At 42.0% G+C, this 12,563-nt stretch overlaps 1 protein-coding gene across 11 annotated transcripts in view; it reads left to right on the forward strand.

Annotated features, from left to right (window-relative positions):
• The window catches only part of gria3a (glutamate receptor, ionotropic, AMPA 3a), a 129,979-nt gene that overhangs the window by 55,067 nt on the left and 62,349 nt on the right, over nt 1–12,563 (forward strand). For all 11 annotated transcript variants that reach the window (XR_008060877.1, XM_035782468.2, XM_052457974.1 and 8 more), the window contains one exon: nt 7,071–7,258. Coding sequence is in view for 10 of the 11 variants with exons in the window: in XM_035782468.2 (XP_035638361.1) it covers nt 7,071–7,258 (188 nt within the window). In the remaining variant the exon portion in view is untranslated. The remainder of the gene's footprint in view (nt 1–7,070; nt 7,259–12,563) is intronic.

A 12,563-nucleotide genomic window follows, 5' to 3' on the forward strand; every position in this document is an offset into this window, starting at 1 on the left:
TTGTTTGTTTAAGAGACTGGTGTTCTGTAGGTAATTGAGCAGAAACATGGGACTGTACGTGCAGCTTTACTCTCAAGGAGAAAGCCAGCCAGCAAACTCAATTTTGTGAAATCTGGTGCAGGGAAGTGGAATGCCTCTCTCTGCAGTAGCTCTTGTTGTTTTTTTTCTCTCTGACTTAAGCTTTGAGATTTTTGGAGCTTTCTCTAAAAGTGGTCTCAGAAGCTTTGTGTGACTTCACCTCGGTGATGCACTGCTCAGCTTTGGGCAAGCCATCACAGCAAATAACTCTGATGCCTGCCCCGAGAGAGAGATTAAAAGAGGTCACCATCTCCTGGGAGGCAGCAGGGGAAGACTGAGTCAGAGTTGAGGGCACACAGCATCCATGATGCTGCAGCCACCATGATGCTATCCACCACCTGAGACAGCATATTGTCCACTCTACCTCTCATAACCTCCAAACGGCACAGCATACTATCCACACTACACTTATCTACACTTATATCCTCAAACTGAAATCAAATACTATCAGAACCTCCCTACACATTATCCATACTGCTCACCACCTACAGTAAAACCTGTCATTATCAATCCTTCCCATATACAAAGACCATATGCAAATCACACTGCATTGGGCTTGGAGTTGGGTGCTGTCCCAGATGTAGTCAGTCTTTGTTTATTTATAACTGTATATTTTGAATGGTTACTAATACCCTTCAATTGTTACATATGAAAAAATTACTATATATATATAGCTTTCACTGACTGTGAAATTATCTAAATACATTTTTTGGTATATCAAGAGAAATAGAGAAGCATCAGGAACATTTTTATGTCTTAGTCTACTCAAATAGCCCAATTATGATAATTGACACTGACAAATGTCAGGGGTTGTAATTGTTCTTTTGAAGAAATTAGACATTTTCTCGGCTTTCTGCATAATCATTTTGACCTTTCACACTCCACGCTGAGGCAGGGAATTATGTTCATGTGAAGAAATGTAAATGAACCCAGTGTGATGACAACCAAGAAGGTTTATATTCCAGTCAAGGTCCCCACCATTAAAATGATATTTTGAACGCTCCTCGTTCATCCATTCACCATGTCTAGTTTTCAAAGATTTGATACTGAGTACAAAATCATTTATGTTTTTCTTTCTGACAAAAATTGGTTCAATTGAGTATCGAGCGTCAGAGAGATTTTTTTTAGTTTGCTGCATTTGTTTTTACTGCATCATCTATTACACTTGAATGAAGTGTCTGTCAAGTCGGACTTCAGATGATAGACATCTAGTGTTGAGGACTTGATGTGAATAAAGGTGTCAACCCTGACCCTGTAGCTAGGACTCATTTCCACACAAATGATGTTTCCCAATTGGTCAGCAGGCTGTAGTAAAAATCATTCAGGTGAATGTGTCTACGGTATCAAATGTTTTTAAAAGAAATGTACTACTATAGGTCATCTTTAAAACATTTCCCTCACAAAATGTCTTACTTTCATCCCAATTATACATTGCCTTGTGACAATATGCCCCAGATTTCTGAATATTTCATGTGTTTTTTATTATGGGCTGTACAATTGACAGTTCATAAATGCTCTTGATGGTCGCCCTGCCCGCTGGCTTCTGTGATATGTACCATCTGTTTACGTCTAAAAACCTTGCACCAACATTCACTCACTTTGTTGTTTGCACCACTGAGTGACACTATGTTCATCTCACACACAGCAGACAGAAGATGCCAATATCCAGAATGTTGTTCCTTTTAGCATTGTGATGCCATGACATCCCCTGTTTTATATTTTCTGTCAGAATTATTGGTAATTTATTTTTCATCTCCAAGTATTTTAACTTGTCAATGTTTCAGAACACGTTTAGCATTGAGAAAAACATAATAACGTCTGAATCCCAAAACTTCCAGATCAGCTTAGAGGCAGAAGATTGATACAAAATATAAGTCATGAGGGAATCATTTCTAAATCCTCCCAAATCCTTTTTCTTCATAAGCAGCTGGTAACATGTTTAAAATGTCAGGCTTTACCCAGTGTACTCTATACAATATGTAGTCTCAGGGAAGCTGGTGAAAAAACACCTCATATTTCAGCATTTGCTTTTTAATTTCCTCTGTGCTGCTATGCTATCAGACATAGACTGCAGTCTTTTCTCTCTCTTAATATGCTGTGGGGATGGATGATAAAAGAAGTGTTTTTCAGTGTGACCTGATGGTGCTTCTACAATGACAGAATAAGCCCCTGTCCTTTCAACCAGGGGTCAGCTCCTGGGTTTTATCTTATCTGGCTGTCATTCACAGTGCGCTGGGATACGGCCAGACGCATGAAAACCGTTGTTGAGTCTCCCAACCTTTAGAAATATCAGACGTGCATACACGGCTCTCCCTGCTCCTCGCTGCTCTTCCAGTCGCCACCTGAGTGGGTGATGGTGATGTAGCCGTGCTCAGTCCTTCACAGCCGCCTGTCTTGTAAAAGGCAATGTCTGATTGGACAACCTTCTGCAGTGGTCTCTTGAGTGAAGGTCACTAACGTAGGAGAGGATATAGAGGAGAGTGGCTGGCTGAGTCTCTGGCTGTGCGCAGAATTCTTATGTGCTCTAGCTAGCTATATGGTAGTTCTTCACTTCACAGCTCCATATACAGTGGGGCAAAAAAGTATTTAGTCAGCCACCAATTGTGCAAGTTCTCCCACTTAAAAGGATGAGAGAGGCCTGTAATTTTCGTCATAGGTACACTTCAACTATGAAAGACAAAATGAGAAAGAAAATCACATTGTAGGATTTTTTTATGAATTTATTTGCAAATTATGGTGGGAAATAAGTATTTGGTCATTAACAAAAGTTTATCTCAATACTTTGTCATTGCCAACAAAGGGTACATAACAGAGGTCAAACGTTTTCTGTAAGTCTTCATAAGGTTTTCACACACTGTTGCTGGTATTTTGGCCCATTCCTCCATGCAGATCTCCTCTAGAGCAGTGATGTTTTGGGGCTGTTGTTGGGCAACACGGACTTTCAACTCCAAAGATGTTCTATGGGGTTGAGATCTGGAGACTGGCTAGGCCACTCCAGGACCTTGAAATGCTTCTTACGAAGCCACTCCTTCGTTGCCCGGGCGGTGTGTTTGGGATCTTTGTCATGCTGAAAGACCCAGCCACGTTTCATCTTCAATGCCCTTGCTGATGGAAGGAGGTTTTCACTCAAAATCTCACGATACATGGCCCCATTCATTCTTTCCTTTACACGGATCAGTCGTCCTGGTCCCTTTGCAGAAAAACAGCCCCAAAGCATGATGTTTCCACCCCCATGCTTCACAGTAGGTATGGTGTTCTTTAGATGCAACTCAGCATTCTTTGTCCTCCAAACACGACGAGTTGAGTTTTTACCAAAAAGTAAATTAAATTAAAGTAAAGTAAATTATATTACTATTTTGGTTTCATCTGACCATATGACATTCTCCCAATCTTCTTCTGGATCATCCAAATGCTCTCTAGCAAACTTCAGATGGGCCTGGGCATGTACTGGCTTAAGCAGGGGGACACGTCTGGCACTGCAGGATTTGAGTCCCTGGCGGCGTAGTGTGTTACTGATGGTAGGCTTTGTTACTTTGGTCCCAACTCTCTGCAGGTCATTCACTAGGTCCCCCCGTGTGGTTCTGGTATTTTTGCTCACTGTTCTTGTGATAATTTTGACCCCACAGGGTGAGATCTTGCGTGGAGCTTATCAGTGGTCTTGTATGTCTTCCATTTCCTAATAATTGCTCCCACAGTTGATTTCTTCAAACCAAGCTGCTTACCTATTGCAGATTCAGTCTTCCCAGCCTGGTGCAGGTCTACAATGTTGTTTCTTGTGTCCTTTGACAGCTCTTTGGTCTTGGCCATAGTGGAGTTTGGAGCGTGACTGTTTGAGGTTGTGGACAGGTGTCTTTTATACTGATAACAAGTTCAAACAGGTGCCATTAATACAGGTAACGAGTGGAGGACAGAGGAGCCTCTTAAAGAAGAAGTTGCAGGTCTGTGAGAGCCAGAAATCTTGCTTGTTTGTAGGTGACCAAATACTTATTTTCCACCATAATTTGCAAATAAATGCATAAATATTTTTTCTCATTTTGTCTGTCATAGTTGAAGTGTACCTATGATGAAAAATTACAGGCCTCTCATCTTTTTAAGTGGGAGAACTTGCACAATTGGTGGCTGACTAAATACTTTTTTGCCCCACTGTATCTACATATACAGCAGTAGATCCATTTATGCCTACAACTAGCGTTCTAGACGGTTTAAAGTATCCATGAACACTCATAACATGTTTCCTCCATTTGACGTGAATTAAAATGCTCCTTTCACATGGAAAGTAACATGCTGGAACTGTGATGGCTGGCTGTTAGTGGAGGTACTGTGAGATGTTTTGGGCTACAGGTGTCTTTAGACTGGGCTGTCAGTGTTTTTATACAGAGGTCCCTGGCGTGCCAGTAGCAGGTTGGACAAAGTGACGGTTGCGCATATAGAGAACAGTGTGGATGCTTAATGTGGATGGGCCCAGCAGGGGTGCACTGCAAAGACCGCATCAGCATTAGCATAATCTACACTGACTGCTTCAGCATCAGTAATAATATTCATCATTTTATTGAATCAGCGATTTTATCCCAAGCTCTAAGAGGAAGAGATAGCCGAGCGCATTTTGCTGCCTCTGCCCATTTAGCCAAGCCGACTATAGCGTGCTTGCTCTCGCACAAAGCCTTCCTCAACTGCAGCATTTTATCTGTCTTTTACTTCCAAGTTACCACATAATGACCTACTGCTACCACACATTTCCACCATCGCTGATACGTATATATGTTTTCTTTCATTACTCTATTCTAGGTCTGTATATTACTATGCATGAATAATCCAGTGGTAGCACATCATTATTCATTGTGTTGTAAGGAGTGTTATTAAATAACATTCATATTTTGATAAGGCTATTACCCATAAAGGGGTGCGGCTCTCGCTTTATAACCCCCATTTCAGGCCCGCAGTTTGACCTTGAGTTGACATAATGGACGATGCATTGATCTTCTGAAAAGAAAACATGTCCTGGGTTGTAACTCCGCCCCTTTTGTAACTCTGCCCCTTTAAGGCCTGCTTGTCAGACCTAGAGCACTGTGATATCCATTATAACCTATACGTTGGAGGGGTAACACTGACATGATGTACTGCTGAATTTAAATTTTAAATCACATTAATTCAGTTATTACAGACTGTGACAGCCGAGACACTGGGAGCTGAAATGAAAACCTATTCAATTGAAGTTTTCCTCCAAAGCTTATTGGCATTGCACGTAGTATTTCTGCGAGACAGTTCCCCATCATAAAAAGCCCAGACTAGAATTTCTAGTTGCCTGTCCTGGAAGCTATAAGCTACTTTTCCATTTGACATACTTTGCCTTCTATACCATTTATTTCACCCATGAAATGTGATATTGACAGGGCTGTCTTTTGGGAGGTTTTTTCTCATGGGCTCAAAGCCTATTGTGGTTGTTTTTATGACAGAATGATACCACTCAAGTGGACAGAAAACATAAAATATTCATACCCTACACCAGTTGGTTAACAAACAGTACAAAACAGAACCTTTAAATTGACGATGATAAAAAGTGAGAAATGTGAAAGGGGGAGGGCGAGCACGCCCCCATCCACATCGATGGGGCGGCAGTGGAGCAGTTTGAGAGCTTCAAGTCCCTCAAGGTCCAAATCACTAAGGACTTAAAATGGTCTACACACACACACACACACACACACACACACACACACACACACACACACACACACACACACACACACACACACACACACACACACACACACACACACACACACACACACACACACAGTTGTGAAAAGGTGCGACAGTGCCTCTTCCCCCTCAGGAGGTTGAACAAGTTTGGCATGGGCCTTCAAATCCACAAAAAGTTCAACAGCGGCACCATTGAGAGCATCTTGATTGGCTGCATCACTGCTTGGTACGGGAACAGCACCGCCCTCGATTGCATTGTGCTACAGAGGGTGGTGCGGACAGCCCAGTACATCACTGGGGCTGACCTCCCTGCCATCCAGGACCTCTATATCAGACGGTGTGAAAGGAAGGCCCGGAAAATCATTAAATACTCCAGTCACCCAAGATATAGACTGTTCTCTCACTGCTCTCGCACGGCAAGCAATACCGGTGCATCAAGTCTGACACCAACAGGCTTCTGAACAGTTTCTATCCCCAAACCATAAGAGGTGTTAAATATCTCAAATGCTAAATAGCTAAAATAATGGCTACACAGACTGAGTTGACCCCTGTAATTATTTGTATTTTTGCACTGTCTCTATGCACACACACAGGACTCTACACATTCACGCACACAGACACTCCAACACACACATAACATGCACACATTTATACCACAGGAGGTTGGTGGCACCTTAATTGGAGAGGACGGGCTCGTGTTAATGGCTGGAGCGGAATCAGTGGAATGGTATTTAATACATCTAACACATGGTTTCCATGGTTTCCGTGCTGTTTGATGCCATTCCATTTGCTCCGTTCCAGCCATTATTATGAGCCGTCCTCCCCTCAGCAGCCTCCACTGATTCATACTGACTACGCACACACACTCACATACAATCTTTATTTACGCCACTGCTACTCTGTTTATCATACATCCTGATGCCTAGTCACCTTACCAATATACATATCTACCTCTATCACTCCAGTATCTCTGCACATTGTAAATATGGTATTGGAACTGTAGCTTCTTACTTTCTCGTGTTCTTTTATTTCTGATTTCTTCTTTTTATTTCTTGTGTGTTTTTGTTCTCTTATGTTATTACAGCATTGATGGGTTTAGAGCTTGCAAGAAATGCATTTCATCGTACTTGTGCACGTGACTAGAATGTGTCCAGATTTTATTGTCAAAGAGCTTTGTATTTTGACTTTACAGTAACTATGACGTGATTAAGTACACCGCTCTCCTCTGCAAACGACCACAAACCCACCTTTCCCATTCTACTGTATGTGACTGATCCCCTCTCTCTCCTCTCCAGGTTTCTCTATCCTTCAAGCCATCATGGAGTCAGCAGTGGCCAATAACTGGCAGGTGACGGCCCGGTCGGTGGGCAGCATAGTGGACCCTACAGAGTACAAACGCATCATTGAGGAGATGGACCGCAGGCAGGAGAAACGCTTCCTCATCGACTGTGAGGTTGGAAGAATCAACACCATCCTGGAACAGGTATAGTACCTTAGGTATAGGCCTTAAAGTCCCAGTGCAGTCAAAAATTTGATTTCCTGTTTTAAATATACACTCACTGGTCGGTTTATTAGCTACACCCATCTAGTACCAGGTCGGACCCCCCTTTGCCTCCAGAAAACCTGAATTCTTCGGGTGAATTCTACAATTCAGAAACGTTCCACAGGGAGGTTGGTCCATGCTAATGCGATGGCATCACGCAGTTGCTGCAGATTGGATGACAGTGCATTACTGCTGTGAACAGCCCGTTCCATCTCATCCTAAATATGCTCTATTGGGTTGAGGTCTGGGGACTGTGCAGGCTGCTTAAGTAAACTGAACTCCAGGCAATGTTTTTCCACTCCTCAATTGTCTAATGTTTGTAATCAAATCAAATCAAATTTATTTATATAGCCCTTCGTACATCAGCTGATATCTCAAAGTGCTGTACAGAAACCCAGCCTAAAACCCCAAACAGTAAGCAATGCAGGTGTTGAAGCACGTTGGCTAGGAAAAACTCCCTAGAAAGGCCAAAACCCAGGAAGAAACCTATAGAGGAACCAGGCTATGAGAGATTGCGTGGAGATTGGAGCCGCTTCTTGTTTTTAGCTGACAGGAGTGGAACACGGTGTGATCGTCTATTGAAATATCCCATCCGTGACAAGGATCGACGAGTTGTGCGTTCTGAGATACCGTTCTGCACACCACTGTTGTGCTGCACCGTTAATTGTCTATTTGTGTCCTGCCTGTTAGCTTGCAGGATTCTTGCCATTCTCCTTTGACCTTTCTCATGAATGAGCTGTTTTCGCCCACAGGACTGTCGCTGACTGGATGTTTTCTGTTTGTCGCACCATTCTCTGTAAACCCTAGACACTGATGTGTGTGAAAAGCCCAGGAGGGCGGCCGTTTCTGAGATACTGGATCCGGTGCATTTGGCACCGACAATCATACCATGCTCAAAGTCGCTTAGGTCACTTGTTTTGCTCATTCTAACTTTCAATCAAACAGTAACTGAATGCCTTGTTGCCTGCCTGTCTGCCTGTCTGCCTGCTTTCTATAGCAAGCCCCGGCCACGTGACTCATTGTGTGTAGGAGCGATCGATTTTCGTGTACCTAATAAACTGTCCGGTGAGTGTATATATTTTAAATTTTGTTTTATTGGGATCCCCATTAGCCAGGACCATGGCGACAGCTAGTCTTACTGGGGTCCGACACATAACGAGAAATATAACATTACAGACAAAAGACTTTACAATTTACACACACACACACACACACACACACACACACACACACACACACAAAGTAGGGCACATAAGGGAGAGGCATTGTGCCATGAGGTGAGATTTGACGATGTACTGATTCCATGGCACATGGTTTATAATTTGACATGCAAAACGACGACAGATTAAAAAATTTGAGTTTTTCAATATAAAGGATTATACTCAATTCTTGCAACCAATAGAATGTTATATATATGTGGCATACAACATTCCCAGCTCTGCAGATTTTGCTGCATGGAGGCAGAGTCATTAGATCATTTATTTTGGTACTGTCCACATGTAGCTCGTTTTTTGGTCACAGTCCAGAAATGGCTGAATAATTGTAACATTTACCTAGAGCTAACACTGCAGATAGCAATACTGGGTGATTTGAAAAGTCATAGTCAATTGATCAATAATATAATAATTATTTTAGTAAAAATGTGTGTATTTTAATTTACAATCTATGAGAATAGAAAGTTTCAGTACTTTTGTGAAGCATCACAGCACAGTTGAAGAATATGTCAACTTGAAACCCAGTATGGATGGTGTTAAGAGATAGATGGGAGGGGTTGAATGGAGCTGTAGGGTGGGACTAATAACAACAAGATATAATTTAAATATGTCTAAAATGTATATAGGTTCAGAACTTTTGTGAAATAGCACAGTTACAAATATGGCAAATAAAAATAAAAATGGATGGACATCAGAAATAGAGGAAGGCCAGGACTAAAATGAAACTAAATATAACTATTGTAAAATAGATTGTGTATGTAAAATGTGTATAGTATGTACAGTCGTGGCCAAAAGTTTTGAGAATGACACAAATATTAATTTTCACAAAGTCTGCTGCCTCAGTTTGTATGATGGCAATTTGCATATATTCCAGAATGTTATGAAGAGTGATCAGATGAATTGCAATTAATTGTAAAGTCCCTCTTTGCCATGCAAATGAACTGAATCCCCCAAAACATTTCCACTGCATTTCAGCCCTGCCACAAAAGGCTGGAGATCACTCTGTCATGCTGATTGAGTTCTAATAACAGACTGGAAGCTTCAAAAGGAGGGTGGTGCTTTGAATCATTGTTCTTCCTCTGTCAGTCAAGGTTACCCGCAAGGAAACACATGCCGTCGTCATTGCTTTGCACAAAAAAGGCTTCACAGGCAAGGTTATTGCTGCCAGTAAGATTGCACCTAAATCAACAATTTATCAGATCATCAAGAACTTCAAGGAGAGAGGTTCAATTGTTGTGAAGAAGGCTTCAGGGCACCCAAGAAAGTCCAGCAAGTGAAAGGACTGTCTCCTAAAGTTGATTCAGTTGCGGGATCGGGGCACCACCAGTACAGAGCTTGCTCAGGAATGGCAGCAGGCAGGTGTGAGTGCATCTGCACGCACAGTGAGGCGAAGACTTTTGGAGGATGGCCTGATGTCAAGAAGGGCAGCAAAGAAGCCACTTATCTCCAGGAAAACATCAGGGACAGACTGATATTCTGCAAAAGGTACAGGGATTGGACTCCTGAGGACTGGGGTAAAGTCCTTTTCTCTGATGAATCCCCTTTCCGATTTTTTGGGGCATCCGGAAAAAGCTTGTCCGGAGAAGACAAGGTGAGCGCTACCATCAGTCCTGTGTCATGCCAACAGTAAAGCATCCTGAGACCATTCATGTGTGGGGTTGCTCATTCACAATTTTGCCTAAGAACACAGCCATGAATAAAGAATGGTACCAACACATCCTTCGAGAGCAACTTCTCCCAACCATCCAGGAACAGTTTTGTGACAAACAATGCCTTTTCCAGCATGATTGTAACGGTTTTCTTCTGCTGAAAGAGAGGCGGACCAAAATGCAGCGTGGTTAGTTTTGTACATCTTTAATAAAGATGAAAGTACAACAATCTACAAAACAAGACACATGAAAAAAAAAAAATGAAACAGTCCTATCTTGTGCCACAAACACAAAGACAGGAACAATCACCCACAAGAGACCTAAAGAATATGGCTGCCTAAATATGGTTCCCAATCAGAGACAACAATAAACACCTGCCTCTGATTGAGAACCACTCTAGGCAACCATAGACTTACCTAGAGTACTAATCTAACCGCAATCCCATAACTACAAACAACCCCAGACAAAACAAACCACATAAATCCCCATGTCACACCCTGGCCTCACCAAAATACTAACGAAAACACAGAATAGTAAGGCCAGGGCGTGACAATGATGGAGCACCTTGCCATAAGGAAAAAGTGATAACTAAGTGGCTCTGAGAACAAAACATCGATATTTTGGGTCCATGGCCAGGAAACTCCCCAGACCTTAATCCCATTGAGAACTTGTGGTCATTCCTCAAGAGGCGGGTGGACAAACAAAAACCCAAATGTTCTGACAAACTCCCAAGTATTGATTATTCACGAATGGGCTGCCATCAGTCAGGAAGTGGCCCAGAAGTTAATTGACAGCATGCCAGGGCGGATTGCAGAGGTCTAGAAAAATAAGGGTCAACACTGCAAATATTGACTCTTTGCATCAACTTCATGTAATTGTCAATAAAAGCCTTTGACACTTATGAAATGCTTGAAATTATACTTCAGTATTCCATAGTAACATCTGACAAAAAGGTTGGAATAATACTGTGAAAATTATGATAATGCCCTTTTAGTGTAGGAGCTGTTTGAAGAGACTGCATGAAATGTCTGCCTGTTTAGGTGGGATGGAGTTTTGGCCTGTCTGATGACATCACTAGGCGGTAAATTAGTTAATAGACCAACCTCTCAGCCAATAACAGCTCATTTTCAGTATTCCCCCTCCACTCCCTGACATTCCTACTGTAGCTAAATTCTTGCTTGGGAAATTGCTATCTGCTAATAAGCTCTTTTGTTTCTTTTTGACCATTTTAATTGAAAACAATCACAATAAGGTACTTCATTGTAATTGAGATACAAATGGCTGCATTGGCCCTTTTAAGACTCATTCGCTACTGCAGAAAATGAGGGGATTCGTTGAACTACACTTAGATAACTTCACCTGAAACCTCAATACTGGTGTTAGCTCTCATAAGGGAGAGGGGAAAGGAGGATACCTAGTCAGTTGTACAACATAATGCCTTCAACTGAAATGTGTGGTGCGGGGGGCTGCCTTAATCGACATCCACGTCTTCGGCACTTGCTCAGGGGCAGAACCACCGATTTTTGGTTGAGTTGTAGAGTACTCAAGTTCGGTTATATTGGTGTGTGTGAATCGGATCAGTCAGTTGATGTCTATCAACTGAATGAATCAACAACCAGGGTTCAGTACCCCATTTATACTTTTATACCTGTGGGAAAAAATGTAATTATTACGCGTACTCAAGCAACATTTAATGAGCTGTGGTTCTTAGGTTTAAACATCACTTTAGTTGTCCTTTATGTGTGTGCATGAATGGAGTATTTTGTAGTAATAATCTTGATTCTACAAAAGATTATTAAAATTTTCTCCGTGCCCTTGTTTGTTTTCAAATACTAAGAGGACCTTCTTCGAGAGAGTCTGATTCACCCACATAGATCTCTGTCAGTGTTCCATCCCTTCAAAGAAGCATTTCATGAGCCTCAGTCTGCCATTCAGTCTGCCTCCATTCCTTCAATACCTCTGAAAGTACCATCTCCATTAGTAGAGACCTCTCCTGGCTCCTCCAGCTTTGTACTTCTTATTTCTTTTCCATTACCCTCTAAGCCATTTAACAGGGCTTCTCCATTACCCTCTAAGACATTTAACTGGGCAGTAAGTATGGCTGAAACGCTTACTTAGCGCCTCATAATAACCTCACACATCACAAACAGAGGGCTAAGGGGGTTATGGTGCAACATAACATAAATACATTAAAACTTGTCGTTGGTTCTTATTGTTGATCTAGCCACGGTTTGAGGTTGGCTCCTAGGCTACATTTTCACTGAGGAATAGCAGCTACTATTAACCACGGTTCCTCTCTCATCCTGTTTCCTAGGTGATCAGCCACTGAATAAGACATTACTGTTGATTTAGATTTGTTTATGTCTGCTTGCACAAGCTTGG

Source organism: Oncorhynchus keta, chromosome 12, assembly GCF_023373465.1.
Source record: "Oncorhynchus keta strain PuntledgeMale-10-30-2019 chromosome 12, Oket_V2, whole genome shotgun sequence".
NCBI lineage: Eukaryota > Metazoa > Chordata > Actinopteri > Salmoniformes > Salmonidae > Oncorhynchus > Oncorhynchus keta.